Here is a 26234-nt window from a genome sequence, read left to right on the forward strand (position 1 = left end):
CTGGCGGAAAAGGCCTTTGGTGCCCCACCAGCTGGCGCGGAAATGACATCTCCGGGCGGCGCATGCGCGGGAGCGTTAGTGGACGCTCACGGCATCCCCGCGCATTCGCTGTGGAGGGAGTCTCTTCCGCCTCCGCCATGGTGGAGACCGTGGCGAAGGCAGAAGGAAAAGAGTGCCCCCACGGCACAGGCCTGCCCGCGGATCGGTGGGCCCCGATCGCGGGCCAGGCCACCGTGGGGGAACCCCCCGGGGCCAGATCGCCCTGTGCACCTCCCCCCCAGGATCCCGGAGACTGCCCGCGCCGCCTTGTCCCGCTGGTAAGGTAGGTAGTTCAATCCACGCCGGCGAGACAGGCATCCTAGCAGCGGGACTTCGGCCCATCCGGGCCGGAGAATCGCAGGGAGGGGGGGGGGGGGGTTGCCAAACGGCGCGGTGCGATTCCCGCCCCCGCCGAATCTCCGGTGCCGGATAATTCGGCAACCGGCGGGGGCGGGATTCACGCCAGCCCCCGGCGATTCTCCGACCCAGCGGGGGGTCGGAGAATCTCGCCCATGATGTCGGCCTTCCCTCCCCTGATCTGCAATCTTTCCCGTCTGTTGTGGACAAGCTTGCTCTAGATGAAAACATAAGGAAGGCATATAATGCGAAGGGAAGCAGAGGTTGGATGAAATGCATGTCTTCTGTGTATTTTGAGCCCTCCACAAAAGGAGCTGAGGACGGAGTGCGAGCAGCATGGTAAATGGGATGGTGGTGATGAGAATGTTTCTGAGACAATCAGTGTTGATATGTGTCCCCCATGAATGAATGTATGAAATCCCTGAAGAGAGTTGCCCTTTGAATACATGATACCATGATGAGAATTTGATACTGGTGGGGGTTGAAGGATGATTTACCCTGGTGGAGCAGATGAGTTCATTCCTCCTCTTCCTGCACTGGATGGCATTTTGAATGCAATTGCCAGCCACACTGATGTCCCCTGCGATGACCTCCCAGGCTGGAAGGTGAGGCTGGTGTGCTCCATATCTGAAATACAGGAGGTCCCTGTGGGTCTGCACTCCTCTGACCAAGACCCTTAGGCCTGGTGAGTAAAGTAGGGTGCTGATTTCTTCTCGAGGTTTGCAGCTTTCTTTCCTAGCTTGACAATATCTCCGTGCACGCCCTGGAGACAAATGGGCTGGAACGAGTGAGAGGCATGTGTTTGGATGGTGTTTAAATACGGCAGCCAGACATTTGACCCCACCAGCAAATTGTGGGCGGAAGAATCAGCTCCCAAACCACCAGGATAGCTGCCTGTGCATAATTTAAAAAAAATTTTTTACAGTACCCAATTCATTTTTCGCAATTAAGGGGCAATTTAGCGTGATCAATCCACCTACCTGGCACATCTTTTGGGTTGTGGAGGCGAAACCCACGCAAACACGGGGAGAATGTGCAAACTCCACACAGACAGTGACCCAGAGCCTGGATCGAACCTGGGACCTTGGAGCCGTGAGGCAGCAATGGTAACCACTGCGCCACCGTGCTGCCCTGCCTGTGCATAATTGATGAGCTTACATGCATTGCCTGAGCAGCAGGGTAGGTGCCACCAAACCTGCCCACACCTAGTCTCAAAAATGGAAAATGCAACCCGAGGTTATTTGTTACAGTTAGGTACTACCATCACGTAGGTTTCCAATTTTTCATTTTTTAGTTACTTGCCCAGATTTTAATCCTGGTCTGTGATGAAATAATTGGTCTCAGACAGCAGTTAGTGTGCCACAATGGGCCTCAGTTAATGTGCCACAATTGGCCTCAACAACTCTGAGTAGGGAATGGAAAATTGATGCTGCTCACTATTTGGTGACTGCTGCTGGAGCAGCATGTGTGTGGATATCAGGTGAGAGCTGAGTGAGTTTAGTGACGGTGCCCAAAATGAACTGGGCCTACTGCTCACGGGAAAATAACCAACAAGATGACAATGCTCTCACAAAAGGAGGAGGGTAAGGGAGAAAATCAATGAAGAACAGCAAATACCAGGCTAACTCTTCTCCTGCTTTATTCCTCATTCAGAGGCGCCAACACATACAGGGGGTAAGGACCAAATGTGATCATATTCTCACTCGATTTTAACAAATGCAGGTTTTAAGCTGTTGGTTACCGAAAACTAATGAGGAGAAAGTCCCCATACTGAGCTTTCCCTTCTTAGCCCAAAAATACCACGGCTACTTTAGTTAAGCTCAGTGCCAGCAAGAAAACAAACTGGGGTGGTTCTGCGACTGAGCTCATTATCATTGGGCAATGCAAGGACTATTGCAGTAGCAGCTTCAAAGTCCTTCTATAAACATTCTGCTGTGTTGTTCTCCCGGGATCTGTTTAGCTTACTAACCCAGGAAAATGTGCAGCCTTGGACAAACTGATAATTTCAAATTATTTATTTTTACTTAAATTGATCAGCAAAATATGAAATAATTAAACCAGCAAGGAGCTGAAAGATTCTCATATATTGAACCACATTTTGGCTACTGCGACTACAGGTTTACACTGTCAGTTGACACTGCCCCCACCACTGCACCATGGTTAGCTCACATTGTATGTTGTCTACTCATGACCATACATTAATTTTTCCTGCATTTAATTTGGAAGACTTTTTTATTAGCATCATAGCATTCAAGGTAATTGCAAATTGCATTATTGTCAATTGCAAGTGGCTATGTGGCCACATTGGGAGTAATTTTGACTTGGTCCTATAGTGTTAACAGGTGATGGTGAATCAGCAGCCGGTTTTACAAGTCCATAAAAATAGAAATGGGAGCGATGTAACTGCACTGTAGATTGGCATCACTCATTTTACATTATTGCACAAAGTCAAAATGTATCTCATTTACTGGCAATAGAATCAGACAGCAGAATAATATTCCAATAGGAAACTGAAAGACATATTCCCCTTCCCCCTGAGAGAGGCTGATCACGACAGGATGCGCTCTTTGATACTGAGCAGATAGAGTCCAATTCATAGATTCTTCCTGATTTCTCATAAGTACACCATTTTATTGGAAAAGACTGGCATTGGTAGGAAACAGCTACTACAGTTTCATTACCCTTTCTTAATTACCAGTGCATTCTGCAGTATGGCCTGAAAGCTGCTGTTACAAACTGAAAGGAGAATTAGGCACTAGGTATACAAAAAATGCACAGATTACAGCATGAAGGCATTAAGACTTCATGCACTGGATTTAAATACAGCCATTAAACATTATGCCATCTCAGAGCCTGTCATATTAACATGAGTGATAAATTCAATCACAAGATAAATTTAGCATTTTTATGTTAAAAATAAAATTCAGAATACAGTTACCCTTTAGACTCTAACATTATGTCAGAGATCCTACCTCCCATAGTGCGAGAAATGGTAAAGGTGGTCGATATATACTCCATCTTCTCTGTGTAAACGCTTCACAGGATAGCACCCCAGCCACCAGCATGTAAGAAATATGGTTAACACAATATTGTGCAACAGCAATCTAAAAGATCCCATTAGCTCACTCTCAAACAAAAACAAGACTAAACGGCAACTTCCCTTCAAATCTGTATACTCAGGAACAGAGGAAGTAGGCAGGAACTCTCTGTTTTGCTAAACTCACATCAGCCCATTGTCATAACTCAGTCCCCTTTCCTTCCCGCTTATATTATGCCTTCCTTCTCGAGGTTTTTCTGGGAGATATAACATATTTCTACAATGATCCAGGCTGGGGCCAGGCAGTGTGAGATCTGCAGACCTTGTGAAGCCATGCCTTTCCTATTAGACAAGCTGAAAAGGCAGCCCTCCCCCCTCTGCTTCTCCAGCACATAATTATCAGCTCCAGAAGTTTAAAGCAAACCTGGAACGGACAGTTGGCACTAAATATGTTGCTTCTATTAATGATACACACCACACAATATAAACTCCTCATTAATATCTTATGTTCAGATGTCTTTATAATCAGATTTTACCAACTTTCACGGATAAATTTCCAGATTTTCCAGAGCTAGTGAATTGGCAAAATCTGTTTTCCTTCCAAACATGGAGAAAAAGATTTGCAAGGATTATTTTTGCCAAAAATCAGGAAGTGTGCACATCACATCTATAATGTAAGGATATACTTTGAAGAGTCCTTATCATGACTGTTGTTACGCTTTTAACACCATGAATATGCAGTCTACAGCCATGAAAACATACTGTTCATCACACAAACGAAAAAACTGAATTTCAGCATCAACTATTTTACATTTTACTCAGGCTTTAAAAATGTTGTGCTTCATACAAAGTCACCACTAGGCTGCTTTTCCTTAGGTAAGGAGACCAAAACTTGATCTTCCTTGCTTTCCCCTTTTGAGGGAGAGAGCTGACTGGTGGTGATTTAATCTGGGGATCACCATACCTCAGGCGAGGGACAAGATTAAGAAGGTAGAGCCTTCATGAATAACCTCAGCCAGTTTGGGAATTCAACCCACGCTGTTGGCCTTGCTCTGCATCATGAACCAGCTGTCTAGCCAAGTGAGCTAAACTGGCCTTATAGATCACAAAATTGCAGAACTGGTAATTGCAGTAAGAAGCCATTTGGCCCATCGTATTTGCACTGGTATGATGGTGTGATACTTTCGACATTGTTTTATGATACACAGACTGTTCACAATAAACATGGAAAGTTCTTCGCTGCTATTGACAACTTTTTGTGATCATGGAAACCTACATTACTCATGAGTATTCAACATTTAGGAAAGATAGTTGAAAAGGAAAGGGAGGCGTGGATAACACTGTTAATAAAGGATGAGATTGGTATATTGTGAGAGCGTTCGATCGGAAGATCAAGATGCTGAATCAGATTGGATGGAGCGAAGAAGCAGTAAATAGAGACAGCAAATATTGGCGGGAGTTGTTTATAGGCCATCAAACAGCAATGTTAGTGTAGGGCATGGTATAAATCAGGAAATTAGAGGCGCATGTCACAACACTAATATACCAATCATGGGGAATGTCAATCTGCACACAGACTGGGTAAACCCAATTTACATTAATGCTGTGGAGGATGAATTAAGTTTATTCAGGAACCAACAAGGGAATTAGTTATTTTAGATCGAGTATTGTGCAAGGAGAAAGACCTAACTAATAATCTCATTGTAAAAGAGCCTTCAGGGAAGCGTGACTATAAAATGATAGAATTTTACATGAAGTTTCGAAATTATGTAGTTCAGTCCAAATAGGGTCCAAATCTGGTGACTACAAAGGTATGAAGGACAAGTTGCCTGACGTGGATTGGAAAACTACATTAAAAGGGTAGACAGGTAATGGCTAAATAATTAATACATGGTTTACAACAAATATAGGGCAGAATTTTACATTTCCCCCTCTGTGGGTTCATTGGTCAGGGATAGACTTCCTACTGGGCTCACACATGCCCTGACTTCTTTTGCTGGGACAAGCCTGGCCAAGGCCAGCCTGCCCATCCTTGCTCCAGATGAGGCCCTTAAGTGGCCAATTATTAACTACTTAAAGGCCGTTTCCAACCTAACTTCAATTGACAGACTGGTGGGTTGAGTTCAGGGACAGTGAGGAAGATCAAAAAATAATTTTATTCAAGCCTCCGATGGGAAGTAGCCTCCATTTAACACCGAGAGCCACCCACTGCCCTCCCCCTCCCACCCATCCCCACAAAATGTCTATTCCTGCAGATCCTCCCGAACCATTACTCCCCCCACCAACCTCCTCTCTCGGCCTCTCTATCAACATCTACACCCCCCCTTCTGCCCTCCCCCTTGATATCCCTCCCTGTCCCAAGACTCCCAAACTCCAAAATCTACGGAATCCTGGAACTTAGGCTCTGGTAACTGTTTTCAGTCTTAGTCCTGTCCAGTGCAGCTTCTGGGACTTGGGGCTGTTCACAATCTATTATCAATGATTTGGATGTGGGGATCAAATGTAATATTTCTAAGTTTGCTGATGACACTAACTAGGTGGGAATGTCATTGTGGGAAGGATGCAAAGAATGTTCAAGAGGATTTAGACAAACTAAGTGAGTGGGGAAGACTATGACAGATGGAATATAATGTGGAAAAATGTGAAGTTAACACTTTGATAGGAAAAGAAGGAAATGCAGAGTACTTCTTAAATAGTGAGTGATTAAAAAATGTTTATGCCCAAAGGGACCTGGATGTCCTTGCTTACGATTCACTGAATGCGAACAGAAAGCAATTAGGAAAGCAAATGGTGCGTTAGTCTTTATTGGAAGAAGGTTTGAGTATAGGAAAAAGCAATTGTATAAGGACTTGGTGAGAATGCCCCTGGAGTGTTGTGAATAGTTTTGATCTCCTTACCTAAGGAAAAGTATACTTGGCATAACGGCAGTGCAAATTTTTACCATTTTTACCAACAGGCCATCCTTCAGGACCCACACCGGTCGACCTTTGTGACCCCGCCGGCCGACCTTTGTAACCCACGCCGGCTGACCTTTGCGACCCACACCGGCAGATCTTTGCGATCCGCGCTGGCTGGCATTTGCGACCCACCATTTTCCCTTACCTTTAATGTGTCAGGTGAACCTACGTGGTCCTCACAATCTCACTTTCTTATTCAATGTTACATTTCTGATCATGACTTCCACTAATGATTAAAGATCTCACTGCATCCTTTGAAAACAATGAAGAGGTTTGTCCTCAAACTCGCCATGATCAGTCTTCAAATGTCTTTGAAGTTTTGAGGCTTTTAAGCTTTCATTTGCCAATGCTTCCCTGCATATAACACACATGAACTTTGAATCCTGATTTTCATTGGCATAATGAATAACCCACACCTCAAGTAATAATTTTTATGCTGCAGTGTTCATGGTTTTAGTTTCATCTTCATGGGTTGTTCACCAGAGGCCCAGGAGTTCACACCAGCACTGCTGTCAGCTGCAAAATGGAGGAATCTCTCTCGCGCCCAGAACACGTGACGTCAGCGTGACCTGCTCCCTGCCGCTGCTTCCGGTGGGAGGATTCTGTCATTTGCTGAAAAAACTGTCACTGGAGAGCGTGCTGACGTCAGGAGTAGGCGGTCCTCCCTGATCGGCTCCGGGCCTGTGCACTGCTTGATCCAGCATGCATGTGCGGGATGGCGGCAATCTCTAAAGTCCATTGCTGCCGGCATTTTTAAAAGCCGGTCACGGCCATTGGGCATTCCTCCCGCGATCAGGAACGCCGAGACCGAGTACCGAAACCTTCCCGCGGGACCCAACCTGAGTTTAGTAAACCCTGTCCTATGAGGAGAGATTGAAGAGACTTGGCCTGTATTTTTTAGAGTTTAGAGGAATGAGAGGTGATTTCACTGAAACAAACAAAATTCTTACAGGGCTCAACAAGGTAGATGTAGGAAGGATGTTTTCCCTCACTGGGTGGTCCAGACAAGGGGAGGGGACACAATTTCAGAATTAGAGCCATTTAGACTGAAGTAAGGAAGAACTTCTTCACTCAGAGGGTGATAAGTCTTTGGAATTCTGCATTCTGGAGGGCTGAGGAGGCTCAGTCATTGAGTATGTTCAAAACAGAAGTCGATAGATATGTAGATAGTAAAGATATGGGAATAGTGCGGGGAAATTACTTTGAGGTAGAAAATCAGCCATGATCCAGTGAAATGGGAGAACAGGTTCAAGGGGCCAAATGGCCTACTCCTGATATGTTCAATTTTTAAAATCTGTCACTAAGGCTGATAAAAAATGGTTTATATCAATGGTTTTAATACGTGAGGGCTGTCATTTACTTTATTTGTGACTTGGTAGTCTTTTGCTCGTTTTCTCAAGATTTAGTTACCGTCAAAACAAAGTGGATTTCCCCATAGGTTTTTAAGCTCTAACTTTCCTCCAATCATCTATAAATGTTGACATTTAAGAAAAAAGGCTAGAAATTTGTTATGATCTATTTTCAGGCTTGGATATTATGGTTTAGTACTAACTGGGGTTACAAACTTTGTGCTGCTTTATTATTGACCTAGTATTGGCCTGAGCAGAACCCTCATTGCTGGCTGCCTAGGCATTCAACACCCTAATTGCATATCTTTAAAGATACTCCACCCTTCCTATAATGGAACAGCACTCGGTGGAAAGAAGCTCCCTGTACTGACATTGGCTGCAAGTAGGAACAGCAAGGAAAAGAGATTTCTAGGATCACAGAGAGAGGCTTTAGTGGTGAGGCCAACAGGATGGGGGATTCCAGGAATCCCTCAAGGATCATCCTTGGAAGTGACTGGAAGCAGTTGGCCATATAAGGAGGTCAATGAGAGAAGTCTAGCCCCCAGGACCTGGCAGAAGTGCCACAAACTGTTTGGTGACCTCACAATGGGTTGTCAAATTAATGAATGTAACGTCCAATGACATCTCCTATCCACCAGTCCACCTCTCACTGTGCTCAATTAACTACACCCTCATAACTCACCCAGTCTCTGGCACGCAGAGCTTACATCTAACATCCAAATACGTTGGTCAGGATTCTCTTTTCTCCGCGTGGCTGAGAAACGGGACCGGCGCCGGGTGGCAGGACCGTCCCGTAGTCTCAGCTCCCACGCTGCTGCCCGTAGCATCCACCCTGCACTGGCGGGAACATGCAAATGCTGATTTGCATGCATGAGCATGCAATTAACAGGCAGGAAGCCCAATTTTCCCTCTCCGGCATGCTGCTCCTACCCCCACAGCAGGAGATCCACTGTGTGGGCTTTGCTGTAAGTATGGCCGTAGCTAATGTGTCCCTCTGCTGCTGCCAGCCTGAAGAGGGGGGGTTCCCCCAAGGGTCCTGGTGATTGGTGAGCCCAGGGTGTGAGAGGTTGCCCCCTGGACCTTCAGCTGGGATGCAGGTCCAGTGTCTGGATAGCCCTTCCATTCCTGGACAACCTGAAGATCACTCTTCGCATGGTGATCTCAGGCTGCCCTCTGCTCAACAGTGTGACTTCTTAAACTCTGAAGTGGCTTCCTCACCCTGAACTATTAATTTGACAAATGTCTTTAAAACTTCAGCTCTTTGAAGTGTCATAGGATTCCTCAAAAGTCCAAAAGACTTGAAAAAGCTTCAAATCCTCTGAGATTCTTTGAAATGCTAAGCATCCATTCAATTTCACTGAGCAATACCTTTCACTAGCCTGTGATTGACAACTTAATGGTTGAAACACGGCTGTTAAGTGGTTTCACTTCCTCTTTTCCAACAGCAGAAGGCAATTAGCTGCCTGAGATGAGGTCAAGAGCTGTAAATTATAACATTAGTATTTATAAATATTGTGATTAGCATCAAACTAGGATACTTGAGATGCATTCAAACCTGAAGGGAAAGATAAATAAACAAACCCCCTTGCAGCTGAATGGATTCTCCCCAAGGAGGACTTAGACTCCAGAACCTAGAATACCGGCCTCCATCTCACCCTCATATATTCCAATGATGTCAGCCTCATACAGACCTCCCATTATCTCCACAGACCATACAGCTTTGGAATCCAACACATTATCCAACACAGTACACTCACACTTCTCCCTTGCTTACAGGACAAGGTTCTTCATAACTACCATGAGCACAGCAGAACTAGTTGAGGAAAGGAGACCTGCATCTCCTGAACCCGACAGGAGACAATTCTTTGCATCATTTGGCCAACCCTGCCCTCCCACCCCCACAATACCCGTGTTCCAGGAATGGCTCATGACAACTTGTGAGGTGCTCCAAGAACACTTGAAAATCTCCCAGCCAGCTATGAAAGAACAGGCAGACAAATATGCCAAGGTCGAAACCTTTCAGCCTGGAGACTATGTGTTAGTGCTCATACCAACACCAAGCAAACCCTTCCAAGCCCAGTTCAGTGGGCCATGCAGAGCAGCAAAGTAGGTTGGGGAAGTGAGCTATCTAATCGAGAACCCAAATTGGGGGAATAAGCACAGGCTGTGTTATGTCGATATGATAAAGCTATATCACAGCCAAGAAGAAGAAAAGCAAGTAACATTCTGTCCCATTGCCCCATTGGAGGAGGAGAGCAGTGGGGATGAATTGGAGGGAGTTGTGGGTGAGGCACACATTGAGCCCCCTACAATACAGAAATAACCAATGTAAACTCCTTGTTCTCGCATCTAGAAGCGGAACAGATCTTATGAGGCTCCTCATTGCATGTAAAGGCTTTTGCAGAGACAAGTCCAGCTGCACCACCATTGCCATACATGATGTAGATGTGGGAAAGGCCCTTCCCATAAGGCAACATTCCCACCATCTAGGCCCAACAAAACTGGCCAAGGTCTGGGAGGGGATTAACTACATGTTGGAGCACCAACTAATAGAGCCTAGCAACAATAGCTGGAATTCTCCAGTCGTACGGCTCAATACGGTTCTGTATTGACTATTGAATAGTTAATGCAGTGACCTGAGCTGACTCCTGCCTGATACCCCATCTGGAAGACTGCATAGATAGGATAGGTAAAGCAACCTATATCACAGGTAGATTTACTCAAGGGATATTAGCACTTGACAGCCCGCACCAGAAGGGTTATACCATTCTTGAGTTATGTCCGTAAAATACCTTGGCTACCTTCCAAATGATGAGCCAGGTAGTGGTGGGCTTATCCAATTGTGTAGTGTACCTGGACAACCTCCCAGTGTTCAGTGACACCTGGGAAAGCTATGAAGAAGAACTGGAAGCCCTCTTCCATAAAGTACAGTCAGCTAACCTAGTGATCAGCCTCTCAAAAAGTGAGTTTGCTAAAGCCAAAATGACCTATCTCACACACATAGTGGGCGAAGGACAGATAGTGCCCAGGGCTGCCAAGGTACAAACTATAGCCCAGTTCTCCATTCCCACCACAAAATAGGAAATCATGAGATTCTTCAGGATCTGTGGGTTCTACCGAGCAGTACAGTAGGCACCTTGCTGACCGACCTACTGCAGAAAAAAGCAAAGGTAAATGCCGGACAGCTTTTAAAAAGCTGAAGACTATTTTAATAGTGAGCCTCAGTTTGCAGCCCTGGATTTAACCAGGCATTTAACATATCCATTGATGCAAATGACATTGGGGTGGGAGCTGTTCTACGGGAGGACAAATGTGGAATAGAGATATCAATCAAGTACTCCTCTAAAAAGCGCCACAAGCATCAGAAATGGGATTCCACAATAGAGAAGGAAACCCTTGGTTTATTTCTGTCCCTTAAACATTTTGAGATATGTCAGAAATGGGTACAGAAAGACCACCGTCTATACTAATCACAATCCATTAACTTTTGTGTAAAAGTTTTAAACCCAGAATTCCTGGTTATTCCACTGGAGTTTCTTTGTCTGACTGTACCACTTAAAAGTCACCAATAGTCACCATAAAATTGACCCGGTATCCAGGGCACAACAATCTGGGGGTATCCCAGCTGAAGGGCAACAAATTTAGGGGTTTTGCCCAGGTTAACATATTTGCGCAACCTCACCTGCGGACCAGTCGTACCAAGCCTCATAGCTTGGCTCTATCATTACAGTCAAGCCCCGTGGGGATCAACCCTGGTTCAATGAAGTGTGTAGGAGGGCAAGCCAGGAGCAGTATTAGGCATACCTAAAATGAGGTGCCAACCTGGTGAAGCTCCAAAACAGGACTGAACAGCATGTTATAGACAAAGCTAAATGATCCCACAACCAATGGATCAGATCTAAGCTTTGCAATCCTGCCACATCCAGCCATGAATGATGGTGGACAATTAAACAACGCGCTGAAGGACGAGGATGTCCTCATGCTCATTGATCGGAGTCCTCATGCTCATTGATAGGGGAGCCCTGCATACCAATGCCAAAGACAAGGTTGAAGCATTCACAACTGTCTTTTGCCAGAGGTGTTGAGTGCATGTTCCATCTCAGCCTCCTCCTGTCAGCATCGCAGATGGTAGCATGCGACTAATTCAATTCACTCGATGTGATATCAAGAAATAGTTAAAGGAACTGGACACAGCAAACGTTATCAACCCTGACAACTGTACTATTGAAGACTTAGGCTCCAGAGTTAGAGATGCCCATAGCCCAGTATAACAGCATAACTACAACACAAGCATCTACCTGACAATGTAAAAAATTGCCTCGGCAGGTCCTGTCAACAAAAAGCAGGACAAATACAATCTATCCAATTAAAGTCCTGTCAGTATACTCTCCGTAAAGGGCAGCACGTTGGCGCAGTGGTTAGCACTGGGACTACGGTGCTGAGGACCCGAGTTCGAATCCCGGCCCTGGGTCACTGTTCGTGTGGAGTTTGCACATTCTCCCCTTGTCTGCGTGGGTTTCACCCCCACAACCCTGGTTAGGTGAATTGGCCACACTAAATTGCCCCTTAATTGGAAAAAAGAATAATTGGGTACTCTAAATTTATTTTTTAAAAGTATAATCTCCGTCATCAACAAAGTGATGGTAGGTGTTGGAACCAGTACACTCAGGGAGCACTAACACAGCAATAAGCTGCTCACTGACACTGGGTTTAGGTTCCACCAGGGCCACATGTCTCCTCAATCCATTATAGCCTTGGACCAAACATGGACAAAAGAGCTGAACTCAAGCGGGGAGGTGAGAGTGACTGTCCTCGACATCAAGTATGAGATCAAGAAACACTCGTAACACTGAAGTCAATGGGAATCAGGGGGAAATCTCCCCCCTAGTTGGTGTCATAACTAGCACAAAGAGAGATGGTTGTGGCTGTTGGAGGTCAATCATCATAGCACCAGGACATTGATACAGGAGTTCCTCAGGGCCTGGGTCTAACCATCTTCAGCTGCTTCATCAATGACCTTTCCTCCATCACACGGTGTCCAAGTTAAGGAAAGGATATACTTGCTTTAGAGGTAGTGCAGCAAAGGTTCACTAAATTGATGCCTGGGATGAGCAGGTTGTCCTATGCTGAGAGGCTGAATAAATTGGGTCTATGTTCTCTGGGGTTTAGAATAATAAGAGGTTACTTCATTGATACCTATAAAATTCGGAAGGGGCTTGATAGGGTGGATGCTGAGAGATTGATTCTGTTAGTCAGGGAATCTAAAACAAGTGTGCAGCAAGATCTGGAAAAATCCATGCTTCTGCCTTTAAGTGGCAAGTAACATTTGTGCCAAGCAAGTACCAGGCAATGGCCAACCCAAACAAGAGAGAATCCAACCGCCTCTCTTTGACACTTCAACGACATTACCATCGCTGAATCCTCCAGCATCAACATTCTGGGGTTACCACTGATTGGAAACTTAGCCGTACCAATGATATCAGTAATGTATCTATAAGGGCATGTCACTTGTTGGGAATTTTGTTTTGAGTAACTCATTTGCTGATGATCTTCCAAAACTGCGGTCTCCACAACCGAGAAGGATAAAGGCAGCAGACACATGGGAACATCACTACCTAGATGTCCGCACAAGTTAACTAGAAAATATTTTGCCGTTCCTTCACTGTCGCTGGGTCAAAATGCTGGAAATCTCTCTCTAACAGCACTGTGGGTGTACCTACACCACAGCGACTGCAGAAGTTCAAGAAGGCAGTTCGCTACTACTTTCTCAATGCAATCCAATATGGCCTTGCCAGTGCTGCTCACATCCCGTGAAATAGATTTTTTAAAATAGGGCCAACTGTAACGGAGCCAGTGGCATCTGACATCACTCAGAACACTGAGGATGAGGGTTTGGTCCAGCCTTATGTCACTTCTTAGTATGTTATCATCCTGCTATTTGGCATGATGTGCAAGGTATCGATGGTGTGACCATGGACCTCTTCGTTTCCACCCCACCCCATTCCCTCATCCTCACGTTCTCCTTTCTGATTGTCTGTTTCCGTATATTCAAGAACTTCTGCCCGCCTAACCGCAGCAATCCTCGAAGGAGAAGGAGGAGAGAGGGAAAAAGCACAGCACTGACGAAGAGGCTCTGTCATTTGCGCTGACGTTTGCGGCTGTCTACTAGCTCATTTACCAGCACTGCACACATCTTAGAGGCTTCTTTAGTGTTGGATCTATACGTGGTGGGTCCTTGAGCATGAGTGGGCTACAGAAGGATAGGGGAAAAGGATAATTTGTGTGTCAACTCTTGGAGGTCGAGGTGACAAAAGAGTTTGGCTACGCATAAACATACACATGCAAGATCACACACAGACATACACATGCAAACACATATAAACAAACACACATGTAAACACAGGCACAGTCACACAAACGCAAGCATGAAGAGCTGCATACAAACACCATATATAAACACCCATACAGAAACACACATATACACATACTGTAGGAGACCTGGACGTCTGTGGTGGCAGGACTAAGGCCAAACATGATGTAATGCAAAAGGTGGTTTAACATTTACTTCCTTGGATGGTAACATTCCGATACAGTTTTGTCTATTTTTGTACTAAATGGCACGGCTACATTGCAAAGATTTCAGAATCAATCGTTTATTTGTTGGTTTTCAGACTGAATGCGTTTTCCCAAAGAAATCACATTCTCCTCAATAATTACATCGAGACGAGTATCACTGAGCAGCCCGACTATGGGGTCTGCTCTGACTCTGATTCAATCCTTATCGGAGAATGTCAGCAGATACCAAGCAACAAGCTGCATTCAGAAATCACACATGGCTGCCTGCTGTTATTTTTGCTATCAATCAGAATAAATTAACACTGCAATCCTCGCCGATCTTTTAATCCACATGAGAGTCACAGTCCACAGTAACCCTCTGCTTGTCTGTGAAAAGCACCCTAACAAAGATGTCTGTTACCTGCATTATACAAACAGTGCAGCAATTTATTTTTCCCATCGCTAGCCTATAGAGAAACCCAGCATGGCCGGCATTATACAACAAAACAATACCTTTGTTTTTTTTCTTTCTCTGTCCCGGTTGCTCTTTTTCATAGGTGTTGCCCATCATCCCCTATTACCATGGTGCAGCTCATCCCTTTCCACTTCCTCGTTGCCTGCATTGTTTGGATGATTGCCAGCAGCAAAGTGCTGGCCCCAGCACAGCCTGAACAGGGTGCATCATTACAGGCAGCTCCTATGGGAAATGGGCCCGACTTACCACAGGAACAGGAGGGAGGGAGGAAGAGAGGCACCGTTTGAACTCCTTCCTGATAGTGTTCCTCAGTGAAGAGGAGAAAAACATTGTGACAGTCATATTTCGTTCCCTTTACCTTATTGTCAGAGGCTTATGCACACTTTTAAAGAATTGATATGTATTTTAAACTCCGAACACTGACACTCATTAAATGCCATTTACAGATAACCAGAAATGCTTACCTCGATGCATCAGCTGCTTACAGCAATGACTAATTGTGAATATGAACCAGGAAGTAGCCAGGACTTCCCCCGGGGCGACAATAAATTGTCCCAACTGGGACTGTTTGCAATTGGCCTTAAAAACCAGTGTTAGGGAGTTAAAGATAGACACTCCTGATCACCATTCAGTGACCACTGCTGGAAATGTATATAATGGACATGAAATTAAGGCTTTTAACCTGATTTACATCTTCTCTCTGCCTGTTTTCAGAATTAAGTGAGTGGTAGAGGGATGAAAATAGTAATTAAAGAGATGTAACATCCAAAGCCAGCTCGATGCAACTTTTAAGTAGACCTTGATTGATGCAGCTAGTGCTCCTGGCTGTAACAGGCAGAACCGTCACATAGTTTTTAAATGGGGGTCTTTGGATGTTGGGACACCAATACCATTTGCAACCAATCCACTGATTCTTAAAGTTGCCAACTATTCATGGGTGGCACAGTGTGGAAGATCTCCAGTTTGTCCAATACTTGAATGCACAGTAAGCTGCTGCAGCCTAGCTCACTGGAATCAATAGGCTAAATGGGATATGTTCAGGACAAGTTGAGTAGCTCAAAACTGGTCATCCATAAAGCGCTCTGAGTCATCAACAGCAACCTCAGAATTCAACCAGAATCTGGCATCACATGACCTGGCACTTCCCTCACTCAGCCAATATCATCAAGCCGGGTGATCAACCCTGGTTCAGGAAGGAGGGTAGGATGGATATGCCAGGAGAAACATAGGAACATATAAGGAAACAGTTGTAGGCCACATTCAGCCTGTCAAGCCTACTGCACCATTCAATTCAATTATGGTTGATCATCTATCTCAATGCCTCTTTCCTGCACGATCACCATATCCCTTGATGTCTTTAGTCTCCACAAAATTTGTCTTGAACAGGCATCAAGTATACCTAAAAATGAGATACCAACCTGGTGAAACTACTCCTCTTCAGGTTGTTTCTTCATTCCGGTTTTGAACGTTTTAACCGCCCATTTGGCCAGGCCATTAGACGATGGATGGTACAGTGCCGTTTGAATGTGATTAATGCCGTTCGATATTATGAATGTCTGAAATTTTCCACTGGTAAAGGGGGTACCATTATTAGTTACGAGGATTTCTGCTTTGCCGCGGGTACAGAAACTTTGCTGGAGTTTTTCTATTGCTGCATGAGAAGTCATGTAGGACGTACAATGTACTTCTAACTATTTTGAGTGGGCGTTGACCATAATAGGGAAAATAAATCCCAAGAACAGGCCAGTGAAGTCCAAGTGCACCTGTACCCATGGGCTTCCTGGCCATTCCCATGTGTACAAAGAAGCTTCTGGTTCTCTTGGTACAAGGAGTACTGCTTCACCAGATTCTTAAAGTCTGCATCGAGCCCGGGTGTGGTCAACACCACTGGTAACATTGCATGTATTACGGTACTGCCCCTGTATTACAGGTACGACAGTAAATCCCTGCCTGCTGGCTCCTCCCAGCAGGTATAAAGGTGTTTGCTCTCCTGCGCTGCTTCCATTCTAGTTCCAGCTGCAGGGGGCACAACATCTTGTGCAATAAAGCCTCGATTGTTGCACCATTCTCGTGGTAATTGACGGTACATCAATTTATTGCACAAGATTTTAAAAGATGAACATCTTAAGCCTGATTGCCTGGAGCTGAGCCCTCACACAGCCAACACCACGTCCACCTTCGACCACTGGCTAGCCTGCTTTGAAGGCTACCTCAGAACAGCTACTGAAGAACTCTCGGACCCACAGATGCTCCAAGTCCTCTACTCACGGGTGAGCCCTGAAATTTTTCCCCTCATCCGGGATGCGCACACCGACACAGAAGCGATGACGCTACTAAAGGGACATTACATTAAGTCGGTGAAAAAAGTGTAGGCCAGGCACCTCCTGGCCACGGGACGGCAACTCCCGGGGGAGACTCTGGACGATTTCTTGCGGGCCCTACAGATTCTCGGTAGGAACTGTGACTGCCAGGTAGTCCAACACACCAAACTATGAATCAGAGATGCTTATGTCACGGGCATGAAGTCTACGTATGTTCGCCAGCGACTATTGGAAGGGGTATGCTTGATCTTGCAGAGACTAGGCAGCTCGTTAACTCACTAGAAGTGGCCTCCCATAATCTGGAGGCCTACACCCCCGACCACGAGGCTTCGCCATGGGCCCCACCAGCTGCCGACTCGAGCTCACTGCAAGCCTACGCCGCGCGGCAGCCAGCCAACTCTGGGGGGGCCCACGTGTTATCTTTGGGGCCAGAGCAAACATCCTAAGCAGCACTGCCCGGTGTGGAGCGCGACCTGCAATGGGTGTGGGAAGAAGGGGCACTTTGTTTCCATTTGCCAGGCCCGGTCGGTCACCGCTGTTTCCAGGCCCGGCATTACTACACCCCCCACGTGTGATCTAGGGGCGCCGCCATCTTCTCCACCACAAGCCACGTGCGGCCCGTGGGCGCCGCCATCTTTGATGCCTCCCGCCATGTGCGCCCCATGGGCGCCACCATCTTCGGCGCCATTTTGGACCGCGCCTCAGGATCCCTGCTCGTCTAGCCAGTCACTGCCTGCTGATACCTCCACCACCGATGATCAGCCCGGGACCTCCCAACATCTTCTGCAGCTCGCCTCCATCACCCTGGATCAGTCTCGGCCCCGCAACCTCGCAACCGCTACAATGATGAAGATCAACGGGCACGTGACGACCTGCCTCTTTGAATACCTTGCTACGGTAAGGCGCTGCTCCCTCCCGCTACTCACCGTCACCCAGAAAATCCCTGGCCTCCGATCCCATTCCGTTGAAATGCGGGGGTACTGTGTCGCGACCCTCACCGTTCAGGGCATAGAGCTCAGCAACTCAAGGCTCTACGTCCTCCCCCACCTCTGCACTGCCCTGTTACTAGGCCTTGATTTTCAATGCCACCTCCAAAGCCTTACTTTGAAATTCGATGGAGCCCTGCACCCCCTCACCGTCTGCGGCCTCACGACCCTTAAGGTCGAGCCACCTTCACTGTTTGCGAATCTCACCCCAGACTGCAAGCCCATCGCCACGAGGAGCAGACGGTACAGTGCCCAGGACAGGACCTTCATCAGATCAGACGTCCAACGGCTTCTGAGGGAGGGGATCATTGAGGCCAGTAACAGTCCCTGGAGAGCTCAAGTGGTGGTAATGAAGACTGGGGAGAAGCACAGGACGGTCATTGACTAGACCAGTCATTGACTAGACTAAGCCAGACCATCAACTGGTACACGCAGCTCGACACGTACCCCCTCCCACGCATATCTGACATGGTCAATCAGATTGCGCAGTGTCGAGTCTTCTCCACAGTTGACTTGAAGTCCGCCTACCACCAGCTCCCCATCCGCCCGGAGGACCGCCAATACACTGCGTTCAAAGCAGATGGCCGCCTCTATCACTGCCGTAGAGTTCCCTTCGGCGTCACCAATGGGGTCTCAGTCTTCCAGCGAGAGATGGACCGAATGGTTGACCAGTACGGGCTGCGGGCCACCTTCCCGTACCTAGATAGCGTCACCATCTGTGGCCACGATCAGCAGGACCATGACGCAAACCTCCAAAAATTCCACCAAACTCCTTAACCTCACCTACAATAAGGAGAAATGTGTGTTCCGCACCAACCGCTTAGCCATCCTTGGCTACGTCGTGGAAAATGGAGTCCTAGGGCCCGACCCCGACCGCATGCGCCCCCTCCTGGAACTCCCTCTCCCCCACTGCCCCGAGGCCTTGAAACGATGCCTGCGATTTTTCTCATATTACGCCCAGTGGGTCCCTAATTATGCGGACAAGGCCCGCCCACTCATCAAGTCCAGTTTTTCCCCGACTGCTGTGGCCTGCCGGGCCTTCATAGAATTTACAGTGCAGAAGGAGGCCATTCGGCCCATCGAGTCTGCACCAGCTCTTGGAACGAGCACACTACCCAAGGTCAACATCTCCACCCTATCCCCATAACCCAGTAACCCCACCCAACACTAAAGGCAACTTTGGACACTAAGGGCAATTTATCATGGCCAATCCACCTAACCTGCACATCTTTGGACTGTGGGAGGAAACCGGAGCACCCGGAGGAAACCGACGCACACATGGGGAGGATGCGCAGACTCCGCACAGACAGTGACCCAAGCTGGAATCGAACCTGGGACCCTGGAGCTGTGAAGCAATTGTGCTATCCACAATGCTACCGTGCTGCCCACAACCGCCTTCAACCGCATCAGGGCGGACATTGCCAAGGCCACGATGCACGCTGTCGACGAGACCCTCACCTTTCAGGTGAAGAACGATGCATCAGACGTAGCTCTGGCCGCCACCCTCAACCAGGCGGGCAGACCCGTGGCTTTCTTTTCCCGCACCCTCCATGCCTCTGAAATTCAGCACTCCTCTGTCGAAAAGGAGGCCCAAGCCATTGTGGAAGCTGTGCGACATTGGAGGCATTAACTGGCCAGCAGGAGATTCACTCTCCTCACTGACCAACGGCCGGTTGCCTTCATGTTTAACAATACGTAGCGGGGCAAGATCAAAAATGACAAGATCTTGAGGTGGAGGATTGAGCTCTCCACCTATAACTATGAAATCTTGTATCGCCCGGGGAAGCTCAATGAACCCCCTGATGCCCTATCTCGCGGTACATGTGCCAGCGCACAAGTGGACCTACTCCAGGCTCTCCACATGACTTCTGCCACGGTAATCAAAGCCATGCACAGCATCTACACCCTGTTCGGTTTCCCCACCTACATCCACAGCGATCTGGGATTCTCCTTCATGAGTGATGAGCTGCGTCCGTTCCTGCTCAGCAAAGGCATCGCCTCGAGCAGGACGACCAGCTACAACCCCTGGGAAAACGGGCAGGTGGAGAGGGAGAATGGGACGGTCTGGAAGGCCGTCCTGCTGGCCCTTCGGTCTAGAAATCTCCCGGTCTCCCGCTGGCGGGAGGTCCTCCCCGACACGCTCGACTCCATCCGGTCACTCCTGTGCACTGCCACTAATGAGAACCCTCACAAACATGTGTTTGCCTTCCCCAGGACGTCCATCTCTGGGGTCTCGCTCCCAACATAGCTGACAGTTCCTGGGCCCGTCCCCCTCCGGAAGCATGTGTGGAGCCGAAAATCGGATCCCTTGGTTGAGAAAGTCCACCACCTCCATGCAAACCCACAGTACGCCTACGTGGCGCACCCTGACAGGCGACAGGACACAGTCTCCCTCCGGGACCTGGCACCCGCTGGGTCCCCACTCACCACCTCTAACCTGATACTGCTCCTCCCCCCCCCCCCCCCCGGTTGCCTCAATCACCCCTGCGCCACCCACCCTCCCACCAGCGAACCTCACCGCAGCCCCCACCCCAGCAGGATCCGTCCCCTCACGGGATTCACTAATGGGTGACGAAGAAGAGGACAACACGCTCCCGGAGTCACAGGTGACCACGTCGGCGCACACATCACAACCAGTACTGAGGAGCTCGCAGCGGAGGGTCAGAGCCCCCGATATACTCAATCTGTAATGTTTTTCTTCATCCCCGCCAGACTCTTTTTTAAACAGGGGGTGAATGTGGTAAACACCACTAGTAACATTGCATGTATTACGGTACTGCCCCTGTATTACAGGTACAACAGTAAATCCCGGCCTGCTGACTCCTCCCAGCAGGCGGCGTATAAAGGTGTCTGCTCTCCTGCGCTGCTTCCATTCTGGTTCCAGCTGCAGGAGGCACAACATCTTGTGCAATAAAACCTCCATTGTTTCACCATTCTCGTCTCGTGGTAATTGACGGTACATCACCGGGCCACCAGGCGTTGCTCCTTGCGAACTTTTTCATCCTGAACATATCCTGGCGTGTCCTTTATGAATTCCGTCAGGATTGGCGCTGACCTGGGCGGGGGACAACTGTTCGGGTTCCCCACAGGATGATGCCATCTTCTACACTCAGCTCTTGTCATTTAGTGAGGAAGGGCTTCATACCATCAATAGGGTGTCCTCGGATTCCATAGTTTATACCTCACCTCTAAGGTTACTTAGATCCAAGAAGAAGAGGCATAGTAGCAACAGAGGGCAGGACAACAGGGAGCCCCAAAGGAGGAAGGGAACTTTCAGATAACCCCACCCTCCAAATAGGGCAGAGCCTTTGGGTTTCCTGTGGAGCAAAGTGTATGGATGTTCAGGCAGGGTGACACAAACCCGTATCCCTTCTTATCAGAAGATGCGCATTAATCCAGTGTCAGTCTCTTAATGTGAATCTGAAATATTATCAGCGCCAGATTATCATGGAACTCTTTGCCCATTTTCCTAGCAGCTGTCAAGACATGTTTAAGACCATGAGACATAGGAACAGAATTGGGCCACTCGGCCCGTCGAGTCTGCTCCGCCATTTAATCATGGCTGATATTTTTCTCATCCCCATTCTCCTGCCTTCTCCCCACAGCCCCTGATCTCCTTATTAATCAAGAACCTATCTATCTCTGTCCCAAATGAGGCTGGTGAAATAGTAATAGAAAAAAGAAATGGCAGAAGAACTGAATGGTTACTTTTCATCAGTCTTCACAGTGGAAGACACCAGTGGGATACCAGAATTCCAGGAGAATCAGGGGGCAGAGGTGAGTGTTGTGGTCATCACAAAGTAGACGGTTCTGGGGAAACTGAAAGGTCTGAAGGTGGATAAATCACCTGGACCAGATGGACTATACCTCAGGGTTCTAAAGGATATAGCTGAGGAAATTGTGGAGGCATTGGTCGTGATCTTTCAGGAATCACTGGAGACAGGACAAGCAGCTCATCCTCACCTTTGTCCAGCGCTCCATAATGTTTCTGACAAGTCAGGGGTGAGCAAGGGAAGGAAAAGCCATGTGCTGATTTTCCAGCCCCCGCAACTGGTAAACCTGGCAGCAGAGGCCTGTAAAATTCTTCTCATACTCTCAGTGATGGTTAGGACAAGATATAGTTGGGTAAGTGTACCACTTGTGGAGTTTTACAATTTAAAAAAAATTCATTTACTGGATATGGGCATTGCTGGCTACACCAGTGTTTATTGCCCATCCATAATTGCCCTTGATAAGGTGTCATGCATTATAGCCACGTGCTGTTAGCGAAGGAATTCCAGGATTTTGACGCAGTGACAGAGAAGGAACGGCGATATATTTCCAAGCCAGGGTGATGAGTGCCTTGGAGAGGAACGTCCGAGTGGTTGTTTCCCATGTATCTGCTGTCCTTGTCCTTCTAGATGGTAGCAGTCGTGGGTTTGGAAGGTGCTGCCTAAGGAGCCTTGATGAATTCCTGTGGTGCACATTGTAGATGCTACACATGCCTGCTACTGTGTCAGTGATGAAAGGAGTGAATGTTTGTGGAAGGGGTAGCAATCAAGCGGGCTGCTTTGTTCTGGATGGTGTCGAGCTTCTTGATTGTTGTTGGAGCTGCGCTCATCCAGGCAAGTGGAGAGTATTCCATTACACTCCTGACTTGTGCCCTCTGGATGGTGGACAGGCTTTGGGGAATCAGGAGATGTGCTATTTGCTGCAGGATTCCTAGCCTCTTACCTGCAGTTGTAGCTACAGTATTTATATGGTTCGTCCAGTTCAGTTTCCGGTCAATGGATGTTGATGGTGGGGGTTTCAAGGATGGTAATGCTATTGAATGTCTCTCTTAGTCATTGCCTGGCACTCGTGTGGCACAAATGTAACTTGCCACTTGTCAGCCCAAGCCTGGATATTGTCCAGGTTTTGCTGCATTTGGACATCGACTGCTTCATTATCTGAGGAGTGGGGAATGGTGCTGAACATTGTGCAGACATCAGCAAACATTCCCATTTCTGACGTTATGATGGAAGGGTGGTCATTGATGAAGCGGCTGAAGATGGTTGGGTCTAGAACATTACCCTGAGGAATTCCAGTCAAAATGCAGAATTTACTGTTAAGAAACCACCAAGAGAAACAGGAAAAAACATTTTTTAAATGTCATCAATTACAATATCTAGATATCAATGCAAAAATGTCCACTCACATGTTGTGATGTGACACGTGTGTGGCATCAAGAATGTGGCACTGAGTATGGAATTATTCCAGGAATATTTGTGAAGTGTTTAATTCCCCTCTTACTCTCGAAGTAACTGTGCTAGATAGAGCAATAGTAATAAACTTCACCCACAATCAAATTACTATCTATGGGAAGAGAAGACAACCCAATTAAAATCAAGCCTGAGGAGGAAGTTTCTCATACAAACTACAGATGCACAATTTGATATTGTATTATAGAGATCAGAAAAGAAACAAAATTCAATTCTTAATATTACTGAGGTAGAAATGAAGTCATAAATCTGACAGGATCCTAATTTTAGGATAAGAAACATAGAATTAGTCAATGCTCTTCTCCTAATCAATGATCTGAGATGCATGCTTGGTGCTGGTCTCAGTTGCAATTTAACAGTTAACATCTGCAGGCACCCAAAGGCAGACTTCACAAAAAGACTGGTGGAAATCAGGAACTATGCCCCTGAAATGTTGGGCACGATCCAATGGCCAGGCTGCACTCAAAAACCGGAAGACCACACTCCCGGGATCTACCCAGCTTTCAATGCCTCGCGAGATCCAAAACGATCTTGCGAGACGTTGCGATGTAAATTCCGCCCATTGTGGGCTGGGTCATTTTTTGGCAAATCTCGATATTAGAGCGAGACTGACAGTCTCACTCTAATGTGCAGATTCCCCAGGTACCTGAGGCTTTGGGATTCATCCACTTTGCCCCAGAGACCTAGGGCAAGTGCCGTTCAGTGGTGACCAATGGGGACCAGGTGGAACAGCACTCGTGGGGATCTCACAAGGGATCGGAGGCCCCCAGCTGCATGCCCTTTGGGCAGGGTGGTGCCCTGGCACTGCTGGTGCCAGCTGACATTGGTGGTGCCAGGTTGACATTGCCAAAGTGACAAGCTGGCATTTTTTGCATGCATGCAGTCTCGTCGGGAGTGCCCTGAATGGGTGTTGTTGGTGCAGGGAGCGTGAAGACCCACCCATAGTGAGTTTAGGGGGGGGGGGGATCACTTCGGGGACCGCACTACACTGATTGTTCCGGCCAGCGGCGCTCCCCAGTATACAAAATGGGTCCATGTGTGGCCTCGGCCGTACATTCCCCATTCAGGCCCCTTATACAACGCGAGTTACGTTGAATAGCCATGTGTTTCTCGGCACTGCGAGCGCCGGGAAACGCGCGGCTAATAGCGCTCACTATGGGTCCCTGTTCCCTTTTGGGAGGATCGCGCCCGTTAGTATGCTGAAACAATTGCAGCTTTCTAGTCTGAAATATATCTTTGTTAGACATGGGATATCGAGCTGAGGTTGGTAAATGGAGTTGAGTTGCAGCTCGGCCCTGTTCTAATCGAATGGTGGGGAATGTAGAAGGCCTGAATCGCTAACTTCTGTTCATCTGATATGACTGCAGCAGAAGAGGGAGGGAAAGCTGTGGAAAGCTATTTTCCTAGTACCCTGCTGTCCATGCAACTTCCGACCTTCATGGCTGGACATGACTTTGCCCGTATAATATATGCACTTAAGTATGGGGGGGTCATTTTGTACTAAGCTGAAACTAATGCCATATCAGTAAGTATGGGGGGGTCATTTTGTACTAAGCTGAAACTAATGCCATATCAGTACCGGGTTCAAGCAATATCAGTGCATTCCTGAATTCACCACAGGGAATAGATGAAAATATAGCCTTACCGTTGAAGCACACGCAGGAAGAATGACCAATTGGTTGAGGCACAGGAAGATGCTTGGGACTTATGAACCGCTGCTCTAGGCAAAGTTAGTGCATTCAAGAATGGAATGGAAAACAATGGAGGGATGAGATCTATAAGATATAAATGGGGTTTTCAATCCTGGTGGTGAATGCTTAAAATGCACCCAACTTCCGTCACTTCTAGTTTACCTAGGAAGGCGATGGTTAAAATGAGATGTTCCGGGCTTCTGATGTATCTAACAGCTCCCAAGGCTATTATCTGAAAGGTTTCCATGGAAACCTGGAAGCTGCAGCTTTTCCTTTCTGCTATCGAGACTCATATGAGGCTGAGTAGCTGCAGCGGAGATTATTCTTTAATATATTTGATCTCTAATATTAGACATATCTCCAGGGACTAGGACAGTAAGGTCACATGGTATTTTACCAGCAGGGATGGTACTTCATGAATAACACCCCCACAAACAAACACATTCAGGAATTACTAAAACTAAAATTAAAAACATCCTGGGTAGGAGTTTCCACTAGGCTGCACTGTTTTTTTTCAGTATGATTTTCCTGAAGAAGGCCAAATGTTACCTAATGATTGCGTAGCGTTCAATGTATTTGTGATTCTTCATATATTGAAGCAGTCCGTGTCCCTATGCATCAAGAATCTGGACAGCATTGAGATTTGGGCCGATAAGTGGCAAGTGACATTTGTGCCACACATGTGTCAGACAGTGACCATCTCCAACAAGAGATAATGTAACCCGTACGATTTAACATTCAATGGCATGACAATCACTGAATCCCCCACCATCAAAATGCTGGGGGTTAACATTTAAATACTGTGGCGACAAGAACAAGTCCGAGGCTGAGAAATCTGCAGTGAGTAACTCACCTGACTTCTCAAATCCTGCCCACCATCTACAAAGCACAAGTCAGAAGTGTAATGGAATACTCTACAATTGCCTCAATGAGTGCAGCTCCAACAACATCAACACCATCCAGCAGAAAGCTTGATTGAAACTCCATTCACCCCCTCCATCACCGATGCACAGTGGCAGCAGTGTGAACCAACTACAAGATGTATGGTAGCAACTCACCAGGGCCCCTTCACCAGTACATCCCAAGCTCACAACCTCCACCACCTAGAAGGACAAGAGCAACCGAAGGATGGGAACATCAGCACCTAGATGACGTCCTCCAAGTCATACACCATCCTGACGTAATCACTGTTTCACTGTCACTGGGTCAAAACCCAGAATGCCTTCC

At 47.2% G+C, this 26234-nt stretch overlaps 1 protein-coding gene across 5 annotated transcripts in view; it reads right to left on the bottom strand.

The window, feature by feature from the left end:
• The window catches only part of nhsl2 (NHS-like 2), a 461184-nt gene that overhangs the window by 157683 nt on the left and 277267 nt on the right, over nt 1–26234 (bottom strand). Inside the window, exon 1 of one of the 5 annotated variants that reach the window (XM_072505425.1) lies at nt 14808–14951. The exons of 3 other annotated variants lie outside the window; for them this stretch is intronic. In XM_072505425.1, the coding sequence (XP_072361526.1) occupies nt 14808–14865 (58 nt within the window). In that variant the 5' untranslated portion in view covers nt 14866–14951. Of the gene's footprint in view, nt 1–3368; nt 3699–14807; nt 14952–26234 lie in introns of those variants that run through there. One more of the 5 variants, XM_072505426.1, reaches the window with a different exon arrangement.

The sequence above is a fragment of the Scyliorhinus torazame genome, chromosome 5, assembly GCF_047496885.1.
Source record: "Scyliorhinus torazame isolate Kashiwa2021f chromosome 5, sScyTor2.1, whole genome shotgun sequence".
NCBI lineage: Eukaryota > Metazoa > Chordata > Chondrichthyes > Carcharhiniformes > Scyliorhinidae > Scyliorhinus > Scyliorhinus torazame.